The 25,182-nt window shown below is 43.1% G+C and overlaps 2 protein-coding genes across 2 annotated transcripts in view; both read right to left on the bottom strand.

Moving 5' to 3' along the window:
• Positions 1-25,182, bottom strand: part of LOC134566054 (uncharacterized) — a 449,970-nt gene that overhangs the window by 9,283 nt on the left and 415,505 nt on the right. The window lies entirely within an intron of this gene.
• The window catches only part of LOC134615223 (uncharacterized), a 43,376-nt gene that overhangs the window by 593 nt on the left and 17,601 nt on the right, over positions 1-25,182 (bottom strand). The window contains exons 4-9 of the mRNA XM_063459715.1: positions 21,788-21,944; positions 18,126-18,292; positions 16,829-16,997; positions 5,256-5,360; positions 4,461-4,565; positions 3,157-3,255 (exon numbers count right to left, since the gene is read on the bottom strand). Of these exons, the coding sequence (XP_063315785.1) occupies positions 3,157-3,255; positions 4,461-4,565; positions 5,256-5,360; positions 16,829-16,997; positions 18,126-18,292; positions 21,788-21,944 (802 nt within the window). The remainder of the gene's footprint in view (positions 1-3,156; positions 3,256-4,460; positions 4,566-5,255; positions 5,361-16,828; positions 16,998-18,125; positions 18,293-21,787; positions 21,945-25,182) is intronic.

Below are 25,182 nucleotides of genomic sequence, written 5' to 3' on the forward strand. Positions count from 1 at the left end.
GAAATCATGACATGTCACACATGTCATGTGTCCTTAAGGGGTTAAATATGCATAGGGGTTTGGGAAGAGCACAGGTAACCTTTTTTCTTTGGAATTTACTGCCTGTATTGGGGCTGATGTGTGCTATGGTCGTTGCTGCTGCCAAGGAGTAGTGGGAGTTTGAGCACAGGACTTATTTTTGTTTATTGGAATCACACGTTACACTTTACAATGCTGCAACCCAGCCCATGTGTTCCCTATTAAGGGTTAATAAGCATGTAGGGGTTTAGAATAATATCCATCTCTGTCTCATTTGAGAGATCTGTGACAAACTGCCATTTGCCACTGGGCATTGGAGAAGACTTATTGCTAGCCTCCTGCCCTGCGACTATGGCCCTGGAAGGTATTGCCCTTTGAGACTTGTATTTGGGCCCAAGGGATGTTTGTATGCTGTTCCTGGCCCTTTAAATACTTGGAAGCAGTGTTCCGAATGCAGTCGAAGTGCCGAAGCCGTCGAAGTGCCGAAGCCATCGAAGTGGGCGCCATTACAGTCGAACATGTGGCGGCGGCCATTTTAATCCAGTCGAACGCGGTGAGCTGTACCTTCCCCTACCCTTCAACACTGCGACTGGAGACTAAGTCCCGTTCGAAGTCCCGGTTTCACTTCAACGCTTTGACAAAAGTCGAAGTGAGTTCGACGAATCGAACTCGGATGGGACTTTGTAACTTTACAGGGCAGAAATAGACCGACCGCACAGCCTGAATCTGTGGAACTGTTTTGGGCAGGGAAATGTGCTTGCGGTCGGTCATAAAGGACTTCCAGCTAACTCTTTAACCCCTGGATGGAATTAGCTGAATTTTGGATATGTTTGTAAGTAAAGTATGCTGATTATTAATATTGGATGTATAGTTTTAAAGTTATAAAAATGTATAAAAATGTATGTTTAAACTGTATGGTATAATCGGGTTACCTCTCAGGCTAAGGGGAGGGAATCTGTGGGAGGTAACCATTGTGTGATTGGGTAATGTTTAATTGGATGTGGGCGGCTCCCTTGCAGGGGAGAATTGCATAAAAGCAGAGTGTGTGTAATTAAACGAGACTTCTTCTTGACCCTCAATACGTAGCCTTGTCTCGTTATTGGAGGGAACAGCTATATCACACTGGGGATTGCTATGTGCTGCATACTCCCTTGAGCTTTAATCACTTAACTCTTGTTCCTGTTACGCTCTCCTGGAGGAGAGGTCTTTCCCACACGGTCCTGAATGCTGGAGGTTCATTCAGGGTGGAAGGAAGACGGCGCGTCTCCAGTTAAGCTACGGCGGTTTTGGAGTATGCGGTGGTTGTGGTGTCCCGTGCGGTGCTTGTGGTCCTCGGCGCAAGCTAGGAAGCGTCCATCAACGGAAGGTGTCCGTTACAATATCTCTGCCTGAAACTCAGGAAAGTAAGGTGAATAGTTGGTGTAGGACCCAGTAGTGGGAGTTTGAGTGCAGGACTTTTTTTTTTTTTATTGGTGCCTGTAACCGTGACTGTCCTGTTTCAAGAATCAGAGAGAATATTCCAATTTGATAATAGCATTTAACTCTCCACTGATAATTAGACTGTATCCATCTGTGAAAACAAGATTTTCCAGTATTGACGAGAGTTCACAAATATTTAGCCCCTGTTATATGAGTTAGAATTGTGCATTGTATTACAACTGTCTTGTTTAAAGAAATACTACATACCGGGGGGCGGGGCCGAGCGGCCATGCCGACAGGCTGCAGGTCCCTGGAGCTCCTGCTGAATCAGGCTAATTTTGGGGAAAATACCCACCTTATGCTGCATGAGAGCTCTGGAGGTTCGGGGAACGGAGTCCTGGATTGTCCCGGTGTAGCTGGAGCACCTGTTACCGGGTGACTCTAGGTCCTGGAGAGACATTTTGGGGCTTGAGACCAGAGGCCTACCCAGGAGGAGAGCGGGGCGGACGGCCGCTGCCTCGCATTCCAATCTGGTTACTGTGTTATAGCTGGCGTCCTCCCGGTCTTGTTCCCCCCCCTCTGGGCCGGCGGGGGTTATCCCGGCCCACACCAGGCAAGATGTCATCAACACCCAACTACAAACGTCGAAGGTAAACAGCTCCCACGAGGCCTCCTTAAAATGGCCGACGGCAGCTTAACAACTCCACCGGCCTAAACATGATGAACCCCCTATGGCGCACGGAAGCAGACTGCTCCACCACAATACACCTAACCAGCGCTCCCTATCACTGGGACCAGAGACTAACCAAGGGGGTGTACCCAGAGAAGGCATACCCAAGCATTGACCCTAATACAATGCAGCCCGCACCTGAACACAGCGGCTTAAGTGGCACAGCGTTTGCACCCACCAGACGACCGGGAGACCCGGCAATCCGCAACCACGGTGCCCTCTGGCAAGACTTTGGGACTCAGAGGACCTTCTCATAGGGACTATCCCCAAGAATGGGAATAAACTGCCTTTCAACATCTCCTATGCAAACAGAGCCGGAGGCGACCCCAACATCCCACGATGACTGGCACCTAAGGCACACACCACGGAACCTACCGACAGTCTCAAAAGTGGTTACTGCGGCTGCATTTTATAATTAAACATACTGCAATGTCATTCATGTTATAATCACCGTTATAAGAAATGCTAGTTTGTTTTTTATGCCTAATGCTGACGATGACATAGTCTACCCTGCTTTGCCTGGTGTTATATTACTTTACTTTTACACTTAATTTAGTTAAGCTTGTTACTATATTATTTTCTAACATGTCAGCAAGTCAATCTGTATTTAAGCCTGTACTTATAACCTTACCTGACACACAAGACTAAAGCTCATAAAAGTGTAACTTAGCATACAAACTACAACTTAACTTTTTTTTTAAATGTACAGATATCTCCATGCCACTAATGTACAAATGCTGTGTATACATCTCCTAACTCTGCCATTGTGGCATGGTCAAACGATCTGTAAATCTCAAGCAACGCTCACCCACTGTTTATATTTTCTCTTACAAAACTAAAAATGTGCTGTATACTCATATGCCATGTTATGTTTCAACTGTTCATTACATTACTGCTTGTGACTGCTATTGTGGCTGAACAAGCCTATTGGTATACCATGCACAACAAAAAAAAAAGAATAAAAAAAAAAAGAAAGAAATACTACATACCTAGATCTGAAGTTGAATAGGCAATTCTAAAATCTTCTGATTCATACATATCTGGTTTCTTAATTCTTCTCTTTCCCAAACTATGTGCAGGAGTTTCACCTGTGGATTTACAATATAGAAAAAATTGATTTACTTACACTAAGTATTAATGGCTATACCTTTTTAGATGGGCCATTGCAATTTATTTTTGGGAGATTAACCATTTTGAATCCCTCAAAACAATGCAGAATGTTCTGTTTTCATTAACCTTTAAATTACTTGAAGGGGGATATAATCTTCACATCTTCCCCGTATTTGATTGTATTTCCTTTCAGTCCCAAATCCCTCAGAGTGGGTGTACTGAAGATACCCAAACTTGGCTAATTACATATTCCCTACATGGCTGCCATAGATTTGTGGGAATTGTCCAACGCTTGGAAGGCTATAGTGGAACATTTACAGAGTTATTCACGTATCTAAAATCTTCTGTTTCATATATATCTAACTTCTTACTGATTCTATTTCACAGCCTATGTGTATGGGTTTAATCTGCCCACATACAAAACAGATTTATGTGAATAAATATCCCAATACCGGGGGGGCAGGGCCTGACCGCTGAGCTGAGCGGACGCAGGAAAGTACTGCTCCTGCTCTTCCAGGCATACATTGCTGGCTACAAGCTACAAGCATCCCTTAAAAGCCACAAAAGGGCCACCAACCGTGAGGTGATATCAAGGGGCACATATTGTCTCCAAACAAGCAGTCTACCCTGCAGGAATCACCGATGCAACACTCACGGTCTACACACGTGGACGACATTGGTGGAGGCGGCCGCTCCACTGTTGCCCACAATGGCTACTATCTTGAACATGGTCCCTCGTTTCCCCCCCATGGACCGATGGGTGTTTTCTCGGTCCCAGGAGAGCCCCACCGAGCTGACTGGCAACGTCACCAAGCGAAGCTCACTGACCTCAAAATGGTGGAGACCGCCACCAGGCAGAGTGACTCAGCTCATCGGCTTGACATCCATGAATTCGCAGCCTTCTGGAGGAAGCTAGAGTGGAGAGAACAGCAGGCAAGTACACAGACCCCAGATGGGTGCTCACCCGTGGCACTGCCCTCCTGCTCTAACCTGAGAGGCTCACCTTGAACGACGAAGCGGACCTACAAATGGCGCCACAGACGACGACAATACCCACCCGCAAGAAACGCAAGTGTCCATGTAATTAGGCGGCTGCTACCTGACTAAAGAAAATGAAACCCTGCATAACCATTTGCTGCAGTACGGGGTCATTCTGACTGTAAAATCCAGACAATCTATTTACCAATACTCGAGACTTTATGGGCCTTTGCATTTCTAAAATCTTTTGATTTATAGATGTCTGACTTTTTACTGATTCCATTTCCCAACAACAGTGGAGGGGGTTCATCTGTACATTTATAAAACAGAAAGCATAGATTTACTTGCTGAAATATGAATAAATATAATTTGCTAACCCTAGTGGATCAGGAGAATAATACCACCACTTCTAATAACATCCCAAATACGGTAATCATTCAGAAGCTTAATTTCAAAAAGACTTAGATTAGGATAGCCTCAAAAATGTATTCTTCGTGTCTGGAGAATAGTTACATTACAGTAGGTATCAGTGACTATACTTTTTTAGGTGGCCCTTGGCAATTGTTTTTTTTTTTTTGTGAGAATAGTAATTTGGAAATCTTAAAAGCAGTGCGGAATGTTCTGTTTTTGTCAACATTTTTATTATCTGATGATGGATATAAAGTAACCAACTTCCCCATATCTGATTTTATTTCCTCTTAGTCCTAAAACCTTGAGTGTATCCACTGAAGATACCCACATGTGTTTAATTATATCTCATCTACATGGCTGCCATAGATGTGCTGGAGTTGTCAGCTTGGAAGGCTATAGTGGAACATTTATAAGGTTATTAACCCCTTAAGGATACAACTGCTGAAAATAAAAAGGAATCATGGCGTAATAGTTCCGTCATGTGTCCTTAAGGGGTTAATTAAGGTCTATATGGTCCCGCACAAAATGCTGCAAAACCATTTGCTGCGGTACTGACATTCAGATTGCAAAATACGGACAATCTACTTACCAAAATTTGAGGTTAATCGGGCCTTCACATTTCTAAAATCTTCTGATTCATATACATATGGCTTCTTACCGATTCTCTTTTCCAACTGCAGTACAGGAGGTGCATCTGTAGAAATACAAAACATAAACATAAATTTACTTGCCAAGATATGAATAAATATTCCAATCTCAAAGAATTGTGAATTTGGACAACAACACTATTTCCAACGATACCCCAAATATTGGGATATCCAGTACTCTAATTTCAATAATGAATTAAATTAGCATCACCTTTCAAAAATTCAACCTTCATGGCTGGAGAATAGTTAGAATACAGTAGTTAGCTGCGGCTATAGCTTTTTAGATGAGCCTTGGCAATTGTTGCTTGTTTATTTTCTTTGTTTTGTTTGGTTTTTAAAATAACCATTTTGAATACCTCAAAGCAGTGAGGAATGTTCTCTGTTTTTGTCAACCTCTGTATTATCGGATGATGGATATAATGTTTTTTTTAACTTACAAATATCTGATTTTATTTTCTCTCAGTCCCAAAATCTTGAGAGTACCCACTGAACATAGAAACGTAGAAACATAGAATGGTTGTCACGGGCCCGGCGGAACTGCAGTTGCACCGGCGCCCGCACGCTGATGGGGCCCATCGGGTGGCCCATGCACTTAGGGCCACCCGATGGGCCCCATATCTTCAGGGGCTAGGTCAGCGCTGCGGCCGTGGTATAGCGCGACCAGGCCCCTTTAAAAAAAAAATGCCGCCGCAGCGCAAGTGGTGCTGTGAGGAAGTGGTCACTTCCTCCCAGCTCACTCTGCACGGGAGGAGCGCTCGCGCCGGACATGAAGAGGGAGAGCCAGCCGACTGCCAGTCCCATCAGCCCCAGCCAGCCACCCTCCTGCAAAGACAAGGTAAGAAACAGGAGGGTAGCTGGAAAATGAGCTGTGTGTATGTCTGTGTGTATGTCTGTCTGTGTGTATGTCTGTCTGTGTGTATGTCTGTCTGTCTGTGTGTCTGTCTGTCTGTGTGTCTGTCTGTCTGTGTGTCTGTCTGTGTGTCTGTCTGTCTGTCTGTCTGTCTGTCTGTGTGTATGTCTGTCTGTGTGTATGTCTGTCTGTGTGTATGTCTGTCTGTGTGTATGTCTGTCTGTGTGTATGTCTGTCTGTGTGTGTATGTCTGTCTGTGTGTGTATGTATGTCTGTGTGTGTATGTATGTCTGTGTGTGTGCCTGTTTGTCTGTATGTATGTCTGTGTGTGTATGTATGTCTGTGTGTGTGCCTGTTTGTCTGTATGTATGTCTGTCTGTGTGTATGTATGTATGTCTGTGTGTATGTCTGTCTGTCTGTCTGTGTGTATGTCTGTCTCTGTGTGTGTATGTCTGTCGGTCTGTGTGTATGTCTGTCGGTCTGTGTGTATGTCTGTCGGTCTGTGTGTATGTCTGTCTGTGTATGTGTGTATGTATGTCTGTGTGTGTATGTATGTCTGTGTGTGTGTGTATGTCTGCATGTCATTATGTGTGTATGAATGTCAGTGTATGTGTGTCTGCATGTCATTATGAATGTGTGTATGTATGGATGTCAGTGTCTGTATGAATGTATGTATGCCAGTATGAATGTATGTATGTAACTATGTATGTCTGTATGTATGTCTGTATGCATGTCTGTATGTCTACCTGTATGCATGTCATTATGTGTGTATGAATGTCAGTGTATGTATGTCTACATGTCATTATGAATGTGTGTATGTCTGTTTGTATGAATGTATGTATGAATGTATGTCTGTATGTCATTATGAATGTGTGTATGTCTGTTTGTATGAATGTATGTCTGTATGTTATTATGAATGTGTGTATGTATTGTGACAAAAGTACTCCTTTCCCTTGGTACCTTGTCCTGGGATTGGGGTGTTACACACAGTCTTTTCAGGCTTTAGAGACACTTCACACGCTGGATGAGGTAAAAGGACTTGCTCTTTTATTGTGGCTCCAAAATAAATGCACAGTAAGGTATAAAGGTAACAAAAATATACAAAACAAAAGCCTTGCTCTTCTGAGCACTAACTAAACAAAATAATCAGCTAACTGGGTTGGATGGCTTGTCCATTTCCCAACATAAACAACCTTACTGTTTCAGGTTTTCAGCTCTCTGTTAGCATTCACAGAAACCAAACACAATCTCCCTCCTTCCTTGGCAGGGGAGTACTTAATAGCACTGGTAATTGACAATCCTTTTCAGGTGAGTTAAATTAGGATTCAAACTCTGGAACTGGACTTCTCACCTGTAGGTTACAAGCAACTTCCAAAATGTGGAGTGGAGCACTGGCCCACCCTACTCTCCAAGTACTCCACCCCAGGGCCCAAATATACACATAATTAAAGTGCAACATTCATTATAACATAACACATTCCCCTGGGGCTAATTACACAAAGTAGGATCCTTGCAAAATCTGGGGAGGTATATAGATTCCCTCCAGCACAATTCCTTGCTTTCGGTCACAGTATGGATGTCAGTGTCTGTATGAATGTCTGTATGCATGTATGTATGCATGTATGTCTATCTGTATGCATGTCATTATGTGTGTATGAATGTCAGTGTATGTATGTCTGCATGTCAGTATGAATGTGTGTATGTCAGTATGAATATCTGTCTGTATGTCCTTATGCATGTGCGTCTGTATGTATGTTAGTATGTGTCTGTCACTATGTACGCCTGTGTGTCTGTATATGTGTGTATGTCTCAGTATGTGTGTGTCAGTATGTATGCCTATATGCGTATAAGTATGTGTGTCTGTTAGTATGTATCAGTGTGTGTGTGTGTATCTGTGTCCTTTTGTATCAGTGAATGTGTTTGTGTCTGTGTGTGTATTCCTGTGGGCGGGATTTGGAGGCGGTCTCTGTGGGCGGTTTTGGAGCTCAGTTAGGGGCCCCAAAATTTCTGGTGGCGGCCCTGTTAGCACATGCCGAATAACGACTGTGCACATGTCATGGCCACAGCTAGGAGGCAGGGAGGGGGGAAATGGTGTGATGTGTGTGTGTGTGGATGCAGTGTGAGTGTAGTGCATGTAGTGTGTTTTGTATGCAGTATCTGTTTGTCTAGCTCATGTACTGTGTGTGTTTATTGTGTGGGCTAAGTACTGGGGGGGGGGGGGGGTGCAGTTTTGTTTTAATTAGTTGGGCTTATTCCCCCCTCCCTGCCTCTTGCCTGTGGAGAGAGGTTGGAATAAGCCCAACTAATTAAAAATCAGCTTTTCCCAGTATTTATCCCACACAACAAACACTACATCCACTAGACAAACACACACTGTATCCACCACACACACACTATATGCACTACACAAACACACACTGCATCCACTATACAAACACACTGCCTAGGCTACACTAAAACGCACACTACATGGACTACACAAACACGCACACTACACAAACACGCACACTACATGCACTTCACAAACATTCACACTACATAGACTACACAAACACGCACTACATCCACTATACATACACACTGCATCGGCTACACAAAAACGCACACTACATGCACTACACAAACACACACACTACACAAACACGCACACTACACAAACACGCACACTACATGCACTACACAAACACGCACACTACACATACACGCACATTACATGCACTACACAAGCATGCAGATTACATGCACTACACACAGACACAGCATCCACTACACACAGTGCATCCACTATAAAAACACACACACTGTGTACCTGTCTATCTGCATGTGTATCTGTGAATGTTTGCATCTGTGTATCTGTAAGTCTGTATTTGTTTGAGTGTCAGTGTTTGTATCTGTATGTGTGTTTGTATCTGTGTATCTATGTGCGACTGTGTGTCTGTGTATTTGCATGTGTGTACCTGTGTGTCTATTTGTATCTGCACATGTGTTTGTATCTGTGTATTTGTGTCAGTGTGTGTCTGTGTATCTGCACGTGTGTCAGTATCTGTGTGTGACTGTGTGTCTATGTATCTGCATTTGTGTACCTATGTGTCTGTGCATATGCATGTGTGAGTATGTATCTGTGTGTGTCTGTGTATCTTCATGTGTGTTAGTGTGTATCTGTATATCTGTCTGTCAGTGTATCAGTGAGTGTATGTGTATGTCTGTGTGTGTGTGTGTGTATGTGCATACATCTTACCAACACTACACACATACACACCCCTGTATTCAAACCTCAAGACTACAAACACATCAAAGTATTATATATAAACACACCACTGTATTAAAAAAACACTACACACAGATGCACACCTGCATTCGAATGCCAACACTACATACAAACGCACAAAAACATGCTTACATTCAAACACACAAGCACTGCTCAGTGCTAAATACATTAAAAACAGTTTGCGTTTTTTTTTCTTACATTTTAAAGTTGGGGGTGACAAATTTAGGATCCGCCCCGGGTGCCAAATGCTCTAGGTACACCCCTGAAAACCACTTTGATATTTTCCATCCAACTTTTATGATTAAAGCATTCCCAAAAAGCCAGATGCTCAGAGTTAAGAGACTCATCTCTGAACTTTTACAGTTACCATCACAATTAAGTTAAATGTTGGAAAGATTTCATGTTAGAGGCATTAACTTATTGGAACAAAACCTTTTTCTTGAGTGTAGTTCTCTGCTTTATCCTGGTATCAGGACCTCCAAACAGTCCAATAAAAAGTTTGTTTTTCATTATGTGCGCCAGTCCTCTAGCATTTGTGCAATGCCAGGATTAAAGGGAAATTATTTTTACCATCCACATTCTGGGTAGAAATACAAAGTTAAGGCTTGTGTTACTTGTGGTTCTACTTTTCTTGTTTACATATTGAAGTGCCTGTGGATTAGCGTATGTTCGGAAAAAACGCACAAACAATTACATAACAGATCAACTATACAGACACAGTTGCTCGATCTTCCCATCCCAGAACACTTTGTATGAGTAAGTATAATATTTCACAATTGACAGAATCAAATTATAGAATCCATAAGTGTGCTACATAAGGGAGATTATAGGGAACTCAAATTAAAGGAAAGAGAAGCATTGTGGTTATGTGGATTTCATACAGTGTTACATACAAAGTTCTTAACCCCTTAAGGACACATGACATGTGTGACATGTCATGATTCCCTTTTATTCCAGAAGTTTGGTCCTTAAGGGGTTAAAATGAAGTGGTCTGGGTGCCAGGTCCATCTAGGATTAACCCTTTCTGCTGTAAACATAGCAGTTTCAGAGAAACTGCTATGTTTACCTATGGGTTAATCCAGCCTCTAGTGGCTGTCTCATTGAAGACGCCAGCGTCCATAGGAAAGCATTGAGAATGCTTTCCTATGGACTGGCTGAATGCGCGCGCGGCTCTTGCCGCGCATGCGCATTCAGCCGATGACGGCAAAAAGGAGGAGGAGAGTTCCCCGCGCTGAAGGAGCCCGGCGGGGGAAAACAGGTAAGATTTAACCCCTTCCACCCCCTAGAGCCTGGAGGGAGGGGGCCATGAGGGTGGGGTGGACCTAGAGACCCTATAGTGCCAGGAAAACGAGTATGTTTTCCTGGCACTATAGTGGTCCTTTAACCCCTTAAGGACACATGACATGTGTGACATGTCATGATTCCCTTTTATTCCAGAAGCTTGGTCCTTAAGGGGTTAATGACAACTATGATGTGACCTTTTTAATTTGACCTGTTTTAATTATTATTCTTTTAGATATATACTGTATGTTGGAGCACACCCTGGATGACACTAAGTGTCTTAGACTTCATGATTTCAATGAATGAGAATACATTGTTCCTCAGCATGCCACACCCTCCCTCTTTTATCTTATTTAAATATTTATACTATCTATATATTTGTTTTTAATACTTTTATTTTTTAAAATATTATATTAGCAGTAGTCATTTTATCTTAATAATCCACTCCTCTGTGCACTTTTTAGTAAATATGAGTTATTATATAAATGACTGGATTATATATTTTTATTTTTGGGGGGTTTTCATATCTGTTTTATTGAAATGTTTGATTTATTTGTATAACGAAGTCGGCCATTATGTGAATGAGTGGATTTTTCACGTCATATTGTTTGTGTATGTTCTTGATTGTGCCTGCATACTGCACTGCTAATTGTAAGTATTTTTTAAGTATGTTCATTGCTGGCACAATAAATACTGTTATTATTCACTTTCGTGTTAGTTTGATAAAGGCTCACACAGGATTGCTCAATCCTATCCAATAAACCTGCCCTGAACCTTTGTCCTGTCCTTTTGTCCTGAATACCTGTGCCCGGTCCTTTTTGATTTATTTCATCTGGGGAGTTTGGTTATCGCAGATTGAGGACATGGTTGAACTATTATGTATTCCTACCCTATTTCCTATATAGCCTTATGGCACGTCCCTCTGGTGTGTGTCAAACCTATTTCCTAAATGAACAAAGTTGACTTTACAATATATTGATGAGAAAAATGTGTCTATAAAATGTTACCAGGATTATGTTCTGAACCTAACACACAGCATTTAAAGGAACACTATAGTCATCCAGACCACTTCACCTCCATGAGAAGCAGAATATTACTCCTGCAAGAAAACAGCAATTAAATAGAGAACCTAGGCTTCAGGGGCGGGCTGGGCCGGGGGGCAGGGAGGCAATTGCCCCCCAGGCCGCCCGAAATTATTTTAGGACCGGCCGCGGTGGGCCGGCCCTTTAAATGCTGCAGCCGCCGAGCGCTCTGTAAAGAGTGCTCAGACGGCTGCAGCTGCTTTTTCCTCCCTCCCCTCCCCTGTAGGTGGCCGAGCTGCACTCCGGTCCGCGGTCCCGGCCGGAGTGATGGGAAGGTGCACACAGAAACTCCTGTTCCGCGCGGAGTTTCTGTTTCCTGTACCCGGCCGGACTGACAGGAAGGTGCACACTGAGCACCTTCCCATCACTCCGGCCGGGACCGCGGACCGGAGTGCAGCTCGGCCACCTACAGGGGAGGGGGTAAGAGTAAGAAGAGGGGGGGGGAGAGTAAAAAGAAGGGAGGGAGAGTAAAAAGAGGGGAGGGGAGGGGGGAGAGTAAGAAGGGGGGAGAGTAAGAAGAGGGGGGGAGAGTAAGAAGAGGGGAGAGGGGAGAGTAAGAAGAGGGGGGGGGAGAGAGTAAGAAGAGGGGGGGGAGAGAGTAAGAAGAGGGGGGAGAGAGTAAGAAGAGGGGGGGGAGAGTAAAAAGAGGGGAGGGGGAGAGTAAAAAGAGGGGAGGGGGAGAGTAAAAAGAGGGGAGGGGGAGAGTAAAAAGAGGGGAGGGGGGAGAGTAAAAAGAGGGATGGGGGAGAGTAAGAAGAGGGGAGGGGGAGAGTAAGAAGAGGGGAGGGGGAGAGTAAAAAGAGGGGAGGGGGAGAGTAAGAAGAGGGGAGGGGGGAGAGTAAAAAGAGGGGATGGGGAGAGTAAGAAGAGGGGAGGGGGAGAGTAAGAAGAGGGGAGGGGGGAGAGTAAGAAGAGGGGAGGGGGGGAGAGTAAAAATAGGGGAGGGGGAGAGTAAAAAGAGGGGAGGGGAGAGTAAGAAGAGGGGAGGGGAGAGTAAGAAGAGGGGAGGGGGGAGAGTAAGAAGAGTGGGGGACAGTAAGAAGAGGGGGAGAGTAAGAAGAGGGGAGGGGGAGAGTAAAAAGAGGGGAGGGGGGAGAGTAAAAAGAGGGGAGGGGGAGAGTAAGAAGAGGGGGGGACAGTAAGAAGAGGGGGGAGAGTAAGAAGAGGGGAGGGGGGAGAGTAAGAAGAGGGGGGAGTAAGAAGAGGGGGGAGAGTAAGAAGAGGGGGGAGAGTAAGAAGAGGGGGGAGAGTAAGAAGAGGGGAGGGGGAGAGTAAGAAGAGGGGAGGGGGGAGAGTAAGAAGAGGGGAGGGAGGGAGGAGAGTAAGAAGAGGGGAGGGGGAGAGGAAGAGGGGGGGAGTAAGAAGAGGGGAGGGGGAGAGGAAGAGGGGGGGAGTAAGAAGAGGGGAGGGGGGAGGAAGAAGAGGGGAGGGGGAGGAAGAAGAGGGGAGGGGGAGGAAGAAGAGGGGAGGGGGGAGTAAGAAGAGGGGGGAGTAAGAGGGGAGGGGGAGTAAGGAGAGGGAGTAAGAAGAGGGGAGGGGGATAATAAGAGGGGGGGAGTAAGAAGAAGGGGGAAATTGAAGAAGGAGGGGAGATAAGAAAAAGAGGGGGGTAAGAAGAAGAAGGGGGAGTAAGAAGAAGAAGGGGGAGTAAGAAGAAGGGGGGAGTAAGAAGAAGGAGGAGTAAGAAGAAGGGGGAGTAAGAAGAAGAGGTGGGAATCAGAAGAAGAGGGGGGAGTCAGAAGAAGAGGGGGGAGTCAGAAGAAGAGGGGGGAGTCAGAAGAAGAGGGGGGAGTAAGAAGAAGAAGGAGGTGGTAAGAAGAAGAAGGAGGTGGTAAGAAGAAGAAGGAGGGGGTAAGAAGAAGAAGGAGGGGGTAAGAAGAAGAAGGAGGGGGTAAGAAGAAGAAGGAGGGGGTAAGAAGAAGAAGGAGGGGGTAAGAAGAAGAAGAGGGGTAAGAAGAAGAAGAGGGGGTAAGAAGAAGTAGGAGGGTTAAGAAGAAGAAGGGGGGAGTAATAAGAAGAAGGGGGAAGTAAGAAGGAGGGGAGATAAGAAAAAGAGGGGGTAAGAAGAAGAAGGGGGAGTAAGAAGAAGAAGAGGGAGTAAGAAGAAGAGGGGGGAGTAAGAAGAAGAAGGAGGGGGTAAGAAGAAGAAGGAGGGGGTAAGAAGAAGAAGGAGGGGGTAAGAAGAATAAGAGGGGGTAAGAAGAAGAAGAGGGGGTAAGAAGAAGAAGAGGGGGTAAGAAGAAGTAGGAGGGTTAAGAAGAAGTAGGAGGGTTAAGAAGAAGACGGGGGAGTAATAAGAAGAAGGGGGAGTAAGAAGAACACAGGGAGGAGGGGGTAAGAAGAACACAGGGAGGGTGGAGGGGGGATGAGAAGAGCACAGGGAGGGTGGGTGAGTGTGAGAAGAGACTGCTAGGGGAGGGTGGGGGAGAGGAGAGACCACTAAGGGGCAGGGGAAAGCTCTAAGGGACAGAAGGGACAGCTCTATAGGACAGGGGGCAAGACAGGGAGCTCTTTAACACTACGCGCGCACACACACACACACACACACACAATGCACCCCTATACATACACAGAAACACACAATGCATCCCTATACATACACAGAAACACACAATGCATCCCTATACATACACAGAAACACACAATGCATCCCTATACATACACAGAAACAGAACATGCTTCCCTTACACACAGAGAAACACACAATGCATCCATTACACACACACACACACACACACACACACACACACACACACACAATGCAACCCTTACACACAAAGACAATGCATAATTTGCACACATACACAGAAACATACAATGCAAACCCTTACACACACATGCAAACACACACACTGTTTTTCTTACATACACACAGAAACACAATGCATCTCTTACACTCAATGCACACACATACAGACACACACCTTGCATCCCTTATGCATACAAACACAGATTCACACAATGCATCCCTCACACACAACCAGAAACACATAATACATCCCTTATACACAAATACACACTGCTTCCACTACACACAAACACACTGCATCACCTGCACAAACTGGTATCCCTATACACTACATACCATAAGCACACATATGAGATAACACATCCCCTACACACTCCACTCCCTGTGAGCGAGCTCATGGGTGGGTGGAACATATAAGTGGACTTATGAGTGGGCCTTTTGGGCATACTCACCATCAGGCACTGGGGCCCAGACCTTGAGCTGTGTAAGAGGCCCCCAAAAAATGGAGCTGCTTCCAATTCTCCCAGAACGTTGAATTTTGTGACCACAGTTGCAAACAGCCTCCAGAGGTCCTGTTCTACACCAGACCAGTGGAGCCAAACTGCAGCCCATCATCATCCTCATCTAATTGTAAGTAGGCAATCTAGTACATTATTAGTGACACTAATCTATAATTTACCTCACATTAAAGGGACACTATAGCTTAATGAAGTGGTTCTGGTGTCTATAGCTGATCCCTGCAGGCTTTTTAATGTAAACACACACTGTGTGCAGCACTGGCGTTAGTTCATATGGCAGGTGATATGGGTGGGGCATTGTGATGTCACATGGGGGGGGGGCGGCAAATTTATATTTTGGCTAGGGATATTTTGGATCCTGGGCAGGTGCACCAGTCTACTGGTGACCCACAGGAGGGGAGTGCACTGCACTCTCCTCCTGCCCAGACCCATCTTGACCGCAGTGCAAGTGCCCTCTGCCCCTAATTTACAGTGGCTCACACTCACAACAAGCAGTGCCTAGAGCCCTTTGCAGAGACGGAAACAAAGAGGTTCTGCGGCAGCTGGCCGTCCTGCAAGCATTACATTAAACAGCTGTTCCCCATGCAGCCACAGATGGCGTTGTGCTGGGAGACTGTGATTACTCTTCACTTCCTCCCAGCCTACAGAGCAGCGCATGGGGGAGAGAGGAGGAGGCATGATTTAATCTTGAATAAATCCTCTAAGCAAACCTTTATAAATTTGGGGGGGATCAGCTCTGTTTCCACAGTTTATTGGTGTTTACTCTCATCTCTGTATTAATATTGAGGGATGTCTAAGTAGTAACATCAGTGTGTGTCAGCAGGGCCAGCCGTTTGGGTGGGCAAGCTGTGCGGTCACGCAGGGTGCCATGACAACAGAGGCGCCCGGCGGCCAACACAGCTCACAAGTTGGGTACACCAGCATATTTAATTTAAACGATTCGCTGGTGGTCCACTGGTGCGCACCAGCAGTAGGTGCAGTCAGATCATATCCTCTCCCTCGTGGTTCCGGCGCTCAGTTAGTGAGTCAGAGCACAGGCTCAGAGATTCTCAGCCTGTGCTCTGACAACATTGAAAGTCAGAGCCGTGAAGGAGCGGGTATGGCAAAGAGCTACTGATTAGCATAACATCAATATCCGTTATAAAACCAGAAAAAGGTGGGCATGGATGGTGAACTGATTTGGTGGCGCAATGGGCCACTTGACTGGTTTTGCCCCCCAGGCCTAAGGCTGCCAGCCCTCCCCTGCTAGGCTTAGATTACAGAAAATCTGAGACACGAGGAAGTATCAAATACCATAAAGCACAATAATAGACATTATGCGAAGCAACATAAACTAACAACTATAGGGCAAGAATATTGCTGTCAGAAGGGTGGGGGGGAGGGGTGGGTAAAGTTCATATATAAATATTGTCTAAGTACCAGCATGGCATATGCCAGTATTTTTAAAGCAACAAGGGAGGGTAGTTTTTGGGGATTTGTTTGTTGCTGTTTTAGTATTTCCAATCTGGTTTTTGAGATTCGGGTATTTTTTTTTATTTTTTTTTATTAGGAATAGGATAAAACTGAATTCTTCTAATAATATAGGAGGCGATTCATAGCTCCTAGATAGCTGAATACATCATATAAATGCAGATGAAAAATTAAATAATAAAAATGAGAGGGAATAAAAACTTCCAAAGCTAAAAGCATTTCCTATTTGTATGAAGTCATAGTAGTTAGAGCTAAAGGTCTTGAAATGCTTACGTAATAAGTAGCAGTTGGACTTACTTTGCAAGATTCTTTCTAAAATGTCTTTAAGTTTGGGAAACATTTCTAGGTACATGTCTTGAGACAGGTAGGCAAAGAAATCTTGTAACAGGTGTGTCCTCTCTGCTTCAATCAAGCACAGAGTTTTATGCACAACTTTCATAACAGGCCATTCCTCAGCTTGAATATTCTGTAAATGAAACAGAAATAACGTGGTGAAAAAGAGAAAAATTAGGCCAAGCTACGTGGTCTTCAAGCTTCAATACTTTATTCAATGTATCAAACATTCAGGAAGCAAAATAAGTAAAGTACTTACAGAAACAATGCATCTACAACATAAAAATTATAACATATACCTAGAGGTTTTATAACTAATACCACTGGACTATAATTTTCAAATTAAACCCAATAAAACATTTATTTCATTAATTATGTAATTTATTTTTACCATTTTAATGTAGTGACTGTCGAGCAAGTGCTTTCCAGCCGTAACTTAATTATCCCTTGCACCACTGAAGATTATTAACTGTTTGCCCACTTTGGCCACGTTCACTGGATTTTGATGGTAAGAAAAAAGACTTGTGATGGTAGGAATTTTTAAAACAATTTTTTTTTTTACAAGTTTTAGATTCATTAACACTCTCTTCACTATTATTAAGGTGAGGGGGTAAGTGGGGATTTTAATTTATTTTAGGGGAGTGGCTAGGGGAGAGGAGACTAGTAGCCACTCAGGTGGGGGACATATTATTTGGAAGGGGTGGCATGTCCCCTTATTTTATAATTCATTGGGTACCACCCATGGGTTGGTACTATGAATGGACAATCTGTTCCCCCCCCCTCCCCCTTTATTGGTAATATTAGCTCCCCCCTCCATTGCCCAATGACCATGGGTAGGAAAATGGGTATTGATATTTCAGTCTAGCGACAGAGCAGCAATGTTTGAGGCCTGAATTGCAAAATACAGACATTGTTAAAGTCCACAAACAATGTCTAGATTTTACAGTCCAAATGGCCCCGTACAGTAGCAAATGTTTTTGTTCCATTGGGTCTATAGGGCCATTCGGACTTAAAGAAATAATCCTGCATATGTTCTGTACTAACATTAGTCTTAGAAGAACTGGTTTGAAAAGCACTGCTGTAGAAAGTTGGATGATCTTACTTAATGGCAAGCAAAGTACTCTCAGGAACAGCTTCATTTTGGCACCTTTTTAATTTTAATTGCTTTTGGCCTATTAACTGAATAGGGAACTGTGTAGAACTGACCATTACAATGCAGTTGGTAATAAATATGAGCTGAAGATGAGTTAAAGGTACATACCAATAATTCCAGTTCAGATAGAATACCTCTGTCTTGCAGGCCATTCATGAATGGAAATAATAGATTTATAGCATCTGAAATGTGAGTTTTCTCTCTCTTCAAAATTAACTTTAGTTCTTCAGTACTGATTGGACATATATTTACAGGGTCAGCTTGCGTCTTGATTTCTGTAACAGGAAAGTGGGAAATACTTATACATGGGTAATGATTACAGTGGTATTTCTTCATCAAAGTAGTTATTGTACCTTTTCTTTTAAGGATTTAGTCCTCCAAGGTGCATGGCACAATGATTTAATAAGTGGACTGTCTCCACTTGAAAGGTCTTACTTTCTAATATTTCCCATAGCAGAACATCATGTAATGCAAGCCCTCTCAGATCGGGAATGAGATACTTGTTGTCCACTGACATCTGCTATTGCCTGCAAGTCTTTTCTAATCTGCATAGAAACACATCAAAACATTCATCTTTATCCATAGTAGGGGGATTCTCTACCCCATGTGGTCTACGTGCAGATCAGTCTCTGGAATCAGTACTGGCAGGTGAAGTAGGTGATCTCTCAATTGTGGCCAGTGCTAGTTTGTTTTCTCTGTCAGCCTGGCACTCTGCATTGTCTCATTCTCTCTGCAGGTATCCGCTTTGCTGTTAAGACTCCTTTAGCTGTGTTTGAGTCGTGGCTCTGCCCGGTTTGTTGCATGTCATAGACCACAAGAGCTTGCATTACCTACAATTTCATTTTCCGCTGGCATGAAATCGATCACTCCAGTCAAAGCTGGTCAAGCGCTCCCATGCACTTTTCTTGGTACTCTATTGGCACACCAGCCAAATATAACAACTTATATTAACTGATTACAGTTACTGTGTTACAATGATTCCGTCCAAGCTAGCCAGTACGAATAGTACATTATTGGCTCTTTTCACTGTTGTCACTGGATATGCTCTCGAACATAGAGATTTACTATTTTTCCAGCGACAGACTGTTGGTGTGAGTATATGATTCACACAACTGGATCCGCACTGTTGGTATTTCCCACCATTTGAACATATACGCTATATTGGAGAAAATATACCGATCTTTTACTACTCTTATTATTATATTTTTTTTCTTTCCCCCCCTTCCTTTAGTATGTCATCTTGGTTTAAATATGGTGAGATTGGATTACTTATTGTACATTCCCTAGGGTTATGCCCTAAACTTCCTCCGTAACCCCTTCTATACTCCTTGTCTAGAATTTTCTAGCTTGGTGTTTCTATTGTGTATTTCAGGTCCAAACTGTTACACCTATAGTAAAAGAGAAGCCAGGACCATATCACTTCCAAGTAAATCGCCAACTAGGTGAGATGCTGTGTTTGCTAGTGGAAAAAGTACAGACTAATGTAAAGCAAACCACGGACAATAGCGTGCCTGAACTGTTGCGCTTTCAGTAACAGAGACGCCAGTGCCGTATTGTCACAATCAGATAATATATCCACTGTGTTTCCAAGTTTGACCCAAAGTAGGGACAGTGTGAAAGGGTTAGTGTGACTACAGAGATCCCAGCTTAAGGACACCTCACATTTTGCCAATTTGGACACAAATGTATATAAGTAAATTTAGGTCACTATCTCTTTTTGTACACCTGGTATATTTCATATGTGGAACTGTCAGAACTCCTTCATACTAAGTACGCCTCACAAGACCTATCTGTGACTGATTTTCTCAATTCCCCCCAAATGACAAAAGGTATGCTGGTCATACATTGACTCCTTTTTCATGGTATACCATCAGAATTTTAAATATACAGTATATATCAGGAGGCACAATGTTTCATATCTGAAATAATGTGTTTTTTTTTTTGGATATGACTTTTATCAGAAAGGTTGTCCCTGACTTCTATCTGTTGATTTGCATTTAAAAAAGCCAAAAGGTCTATGCTTAGCAAAGCACAAAAAAGCTTGATGCTGGCATCTGGGGAGGTAGAGAACTGTCCACATGCAAATATTGTTCACACCTGGCCAGATTGTCACAAACGGAAGCTGGCTTAAGATCAGGGGACATCATTTAATCCCTTTACCTGTGATGCTAGCAAATCGTATACAACATTCCAATACAAACCAAATGCAAAAATAATATTTATTACATGTAATAAAAATAAAAGCAAATAGTTTATCAGAAAACTGTGTATTAATCAATATAAGTACCTGTACATAATCAAGTCACGTAATATAAAAAAAAGTACAAAAAGAGGAGAATATACAAAAAATAAGCCTAATGTAGGATGTCCAACACTATCAGAGTTCAGTCTGCACTGAGCCTTCTACCTTACCACTCCCTCTAGCATGTAAGCTCATTGAGCAGAGCCCTCAATCCCTCTGTTCCTGTGCGTCTAACTTTTCTGGTTACAAATATGTGTCTGTTAGTCCACCCATTATACAGCACTGCGGAATTTGTTGGCACTTTATTAATAATAATAATAATAATAATAATAAATGAACAAGGATTCATCTTATTGCGGCGTGTTTTTTATTTATTTATTTCTTTACCCTTTTTTTTGCAAATCAGAGGTTTTTTTTTTTTTCATTGGTAATTAGTCAAGATTTCTGGTATTTTATTTGGCCTATTTTGTGGCTGAAGATAAGAAGTGTTCAAAAAAAGAGGACATCTAAAGGGTGAGTATGATTTTAATTTTTACACGTATTAGCTTTATAATTCCCCATTAAGGTGAGGGGGGATAGGTAGGGTAATTTATTTACCCCCCCTTCTCCTGTTTATTTGATCAAATAGCCCCAACCCGACGGCCACAGGTGGGATAAAGTGGAGTGGACAGTGATGTATCCAACTTTCTAGTACCCTTTTAAAAAGTCTCCCACCTGTTGTCTAAGGGTTGGGACATGGGAGTCGACCCACCCCCATTATTTCACAGGTAAATTGTACTTAATATTGTCATTTGCTGCCATGACAGCAAGTGAATGATAATTTGTGAATGTGCATACTGGTGTTTAGTTTTAAATCAGTGTTTTGTGAATCCTCAGAATCCTATACTTTTATAGCAGGGGTGCACAAAAGGTTGATCCTGAGATTTTTAAAACAACACCTTCCATGATGCTTTGTCATTCTAAAAGCATTCCAAAGGTATGCAAAGCATCAAAGGAGTTGTAGTTTCACAACATCTGGGGATTTATCTTTTGGGCACCCCTGGTGTATAGAATTCGCATACAAAAGCACCAATATTCATCTGAACACCAAATGCATCCAGTTGATTGCTGTAAGTTTGATTAGGCCAAACGGACTCCAATCGTACTTAGCTTTAGTAAATATGAGAACTCCTAGTGCAATACAAATTCGGTCATTTTCACCAAAATCAGATCTTTAGTGAATAACCCCATAAATGAGCATGTATGATGTCCTGGAGGTGTTTATCAGTAACCACAGTGCGAGATGAGACAGTGATCATGACATTCTTAACAAAAACAAGTTGCAATTGGTGGCAAAGGATGGACCCCCATCTTAAAACTTCGTCCACCACTGCTAGTGATTAATGGAAACGATTGTATTCCCTTTGTTTGTAAAAGGTATCTCTGAGAGCCTAACTCACAACAAGGTTGATCATCTTAGATTGAAAAGTTGGTCAGTAGAATTCTTGTTGTTTCCATCTTAATGAAAGAGAGAATAAATGCAACTTACGTTGTGAGATGATATTTAGTTTGCCGTAGAGGTTCAAGAAGCATTTCTGAAATATGTAAACAAAGAAGACTTTAAAGCTTTCTTTCTCCTTCTCCTCGATCCAGCACAGACTTTCATACACCACATGTTGGGTGGATCTCTCATCTGCTTGCAGCTTCTATAAAACAGAAACAGTTGTTAATGTATACAGATAAATCACTTCTCTCAGATTTTTAATAATAAAATACAATACCAAGGATGTCTATGTATGTTTTCTATCTATGTATGTGCCTCTTTTCTAGTTGTTCCATTGTAAATGAGAGCAAAAAACGGGTCGCAAGAGTATTCTGAGAATGGACAGCAGCTGAAATAGCCTGCCCTTCGGTGGGTCCCTGCTCAGAACTCAGAATGCTGGTTTTAGCTCATCTTGTGCAATTACAGAGAGAACATATCGGAAGCATATCAGACTGGTCCCACCCATACGGGCAGTCCAGATCCAAAATGCCAGCAAGTTCTCTGTCCATTCTCAGAATACTCTTGCAACCCGTTTTTTGCTTTCCATTGTAAATGACTTCATTTTTGGGGATCTTGCTGTCTTTGAATAGTACATATGGTTTACGAATGGTGTATGTGGTACATCATTAGCTCATCTTTTGTCAACATCATATCAAGTTTGGTTTTAGATAAAAATCATATATGGGAAATTGATATTATATACCAGAGCAGTCTGGTTTCAGCATTAAAGGAACTTTCTTCTCTCAAAACACCTTCATCTCAATTAAGTTGTTATGAGAGCTGGAGTCCCTGGATGAGCCGTACCATAAACTCCTAAATTATTATCAAATTAATGAGAACCACATTCATTCATAGAGGATTACGGTGCATGACGCTTTGCTGTTATTTAAATGGAATTTGTCATTTGGCGTGTTTGGATATTCAATGCTGACGCACTTTTTGTTGTTAATAACATGTTAAATTACCAATAAAATGTTGGGGGGGAGCTTTTTTCAAAATGGTTTAACACCTAAGATGCTACAGAAAACTGCCTTCTAAGCAGAAAAGGGAAGCATCGAGAACATTATTTGGAGCCGGCGTATGGCTGAGGGTGTCATTTGATGCTCACAGCCAATCACAGCACTCAATGCATCTGAATGATTCTCTTCTCTGCTCAGAATAGTGACCAAATTAAGAAAGGACAGGAGAGTGTAAATTGGCAGCCAGGGACCAAAAAAGGTTAAGATTTTGTACAGAGACTCCGGCCTCAAAACAACTTAATAGAGTCCATACAACTTTGGTTCAGAACAGCTGTATTTACTTTTGTTAAAATAATGGTGATAGTAGGCATAAAGAAAGATACATGTGATGTTTTACAATAGAAAGTTGGGTTTTAGCTCAATGAGCAAGGATCTATATGCGTTGCCAGTACCAGGTTCTTGTTCCATATAGATTTGCTATGCGTTACTCTTTGTGCTTAGAAGAACCCTCTGTTAAATAGTAGTTGTATAACTCCAAAGAGAACATTTAAATCTTAGTAATAATTAAAATTGATGATGATTTTCACTAATCGTGTCCATACAGATGAAGTTGCGATCTACCAGAGGCTGCCTTAAAATCAAGAAATTTATTGTTCCAGTTAGGAGTATTAAAAACATTTAAACAACTTCACCATACATCAATAAAAGATGTATGACTGTGATGCAGAGCAACAAACGGTAGCTATAAAAAGTCTACACGTTTGTTAAAGTACTTTTTCAAGACCCTATCATCTGTTGCTCTGCATCACAGTTGTGCTTTTTTGTGATTTTATGGGGACACTGTTATGCATGTTGTTTTTACTACCCGTATGTGGGGCCAATAAATATCTGTGTACTTTAAAACTGCTTCTGTTAGTTCATATCTTTGTTTGTATGGATATGTTTATTGGGACTGATATACTGCTTCAGTAATTTCAGCTAATGTTCTAAGTGACTAATGGAAGGGGTGCATATTTATGAATGTTGTATTGTATAGTTTCACTAATTGTGCACATAAATAAAATCTTAAGTATTGCTGTTACATTCCTTTAGGAAACAAGTATTAAAAAAAATCAAATGAGTATATGCAGTCCCGGACTGGCCATCGGGCATACCGGGCAAATGCCCGGTGGGCCGCGATGGCCATGGGCCGAGGATGCAAGGGGAGATCAGTGCATCTCCCCTGCCGACACATGCATAGCCAGCGCTATCAGAGCGCCGGCCCTGCTGTGTGCCTTCATGTGCCGGTGGGGAGACAAACTATTTCCCCCAAGCCCACAGGCACTGAGATGCAGACGGGGGAGGGAGGGAGAGAGGACCTGGCGGAGCTCTATCCTGCAGCTTCACCGTGTTCCTATCGTGAGGCCGAAGCGTTGACGCGGTTACTATGGCAACGCTCCGGTCTCGCCAAAGTGAGCTCTACCCCAGGAACTACAGGGTAGAGTTCACTCCTCACCGGACCACCAGGGATTTCCCATTGGACCACTAGGGCTGGCAACAAGGTCCCCAGGCAAAGGTAAGAAGGGAGGGGTAATTAAAATAATAAAAAAAAAAATAAACATACATATTTTTTATTTTTACCCCACAGCACTCCAAACATCACACTACACCCCAAAAACAACACTGCACCCCTCACGTGTACACTCTCCACCACAAACATCATACTACACCCCAAACACCACACTGCACCACTAACATGCACACACTACACCCCAAACATCACACTACACCCTTACACAAACACACTGCACTCCAAACACCACAGAGCACCCCAAACACACACATACACACACACATTGCACCCCAAGCACCACACAGCACCCCACACACACATTGCACCCCAAGAACCACGCAGCACCCCTCACACACACACTGCACCCCAAACACCACACAGCACCCCTCACACACACACTGCAGCCCTCAAACACACACCCTATACCCCTCACACACCATGCACCGTTCACACACACAGTGCACTCTTCACACACAGAGTGCACCCCAAACACACACACACACTGCACCCCTCACACACACTGCACCCTTTACACACACTGCACCCTTTACACACACACGCACAGCGCACACTCTGCACCCCTTACACACAGTGCACCCTTCACACACACAGTGCACCCCTACAAACATTACATTCTAGACACACACTACATCCCTTATACACACAAACTACATCCCTTATACACACACCCTAGATCCCATACATAATTATGAATCCTCTACACACCTACAAACCTACAGCCCCTATGCACACACTCGCTACATCACCTATACTCAAACTCTTTACAGCCCCTAGCCATACATATTACACCACAAACACAACAAAACTGAAATCGACATTTACAGAAAACACCACACCACAATGAACTAACTCTACACACACTCAATCCC

The sequence above is a fragment of the Pelobates fuscus genome, chromosome 6 (genome assembly GCF_036172605.1).
Source record: "Pelobates fuscus isolate aPelFus1 chromosome 6, aPelFus1.pri, whole genome shotgun sequence".
In the NCBI taxonomy this organism is placed as follows: Eukaryota; Metazoa; Chordata; class Amphibia; order Anura; family Pelobatidae; genus Pelobates; species Pelobates fuscus.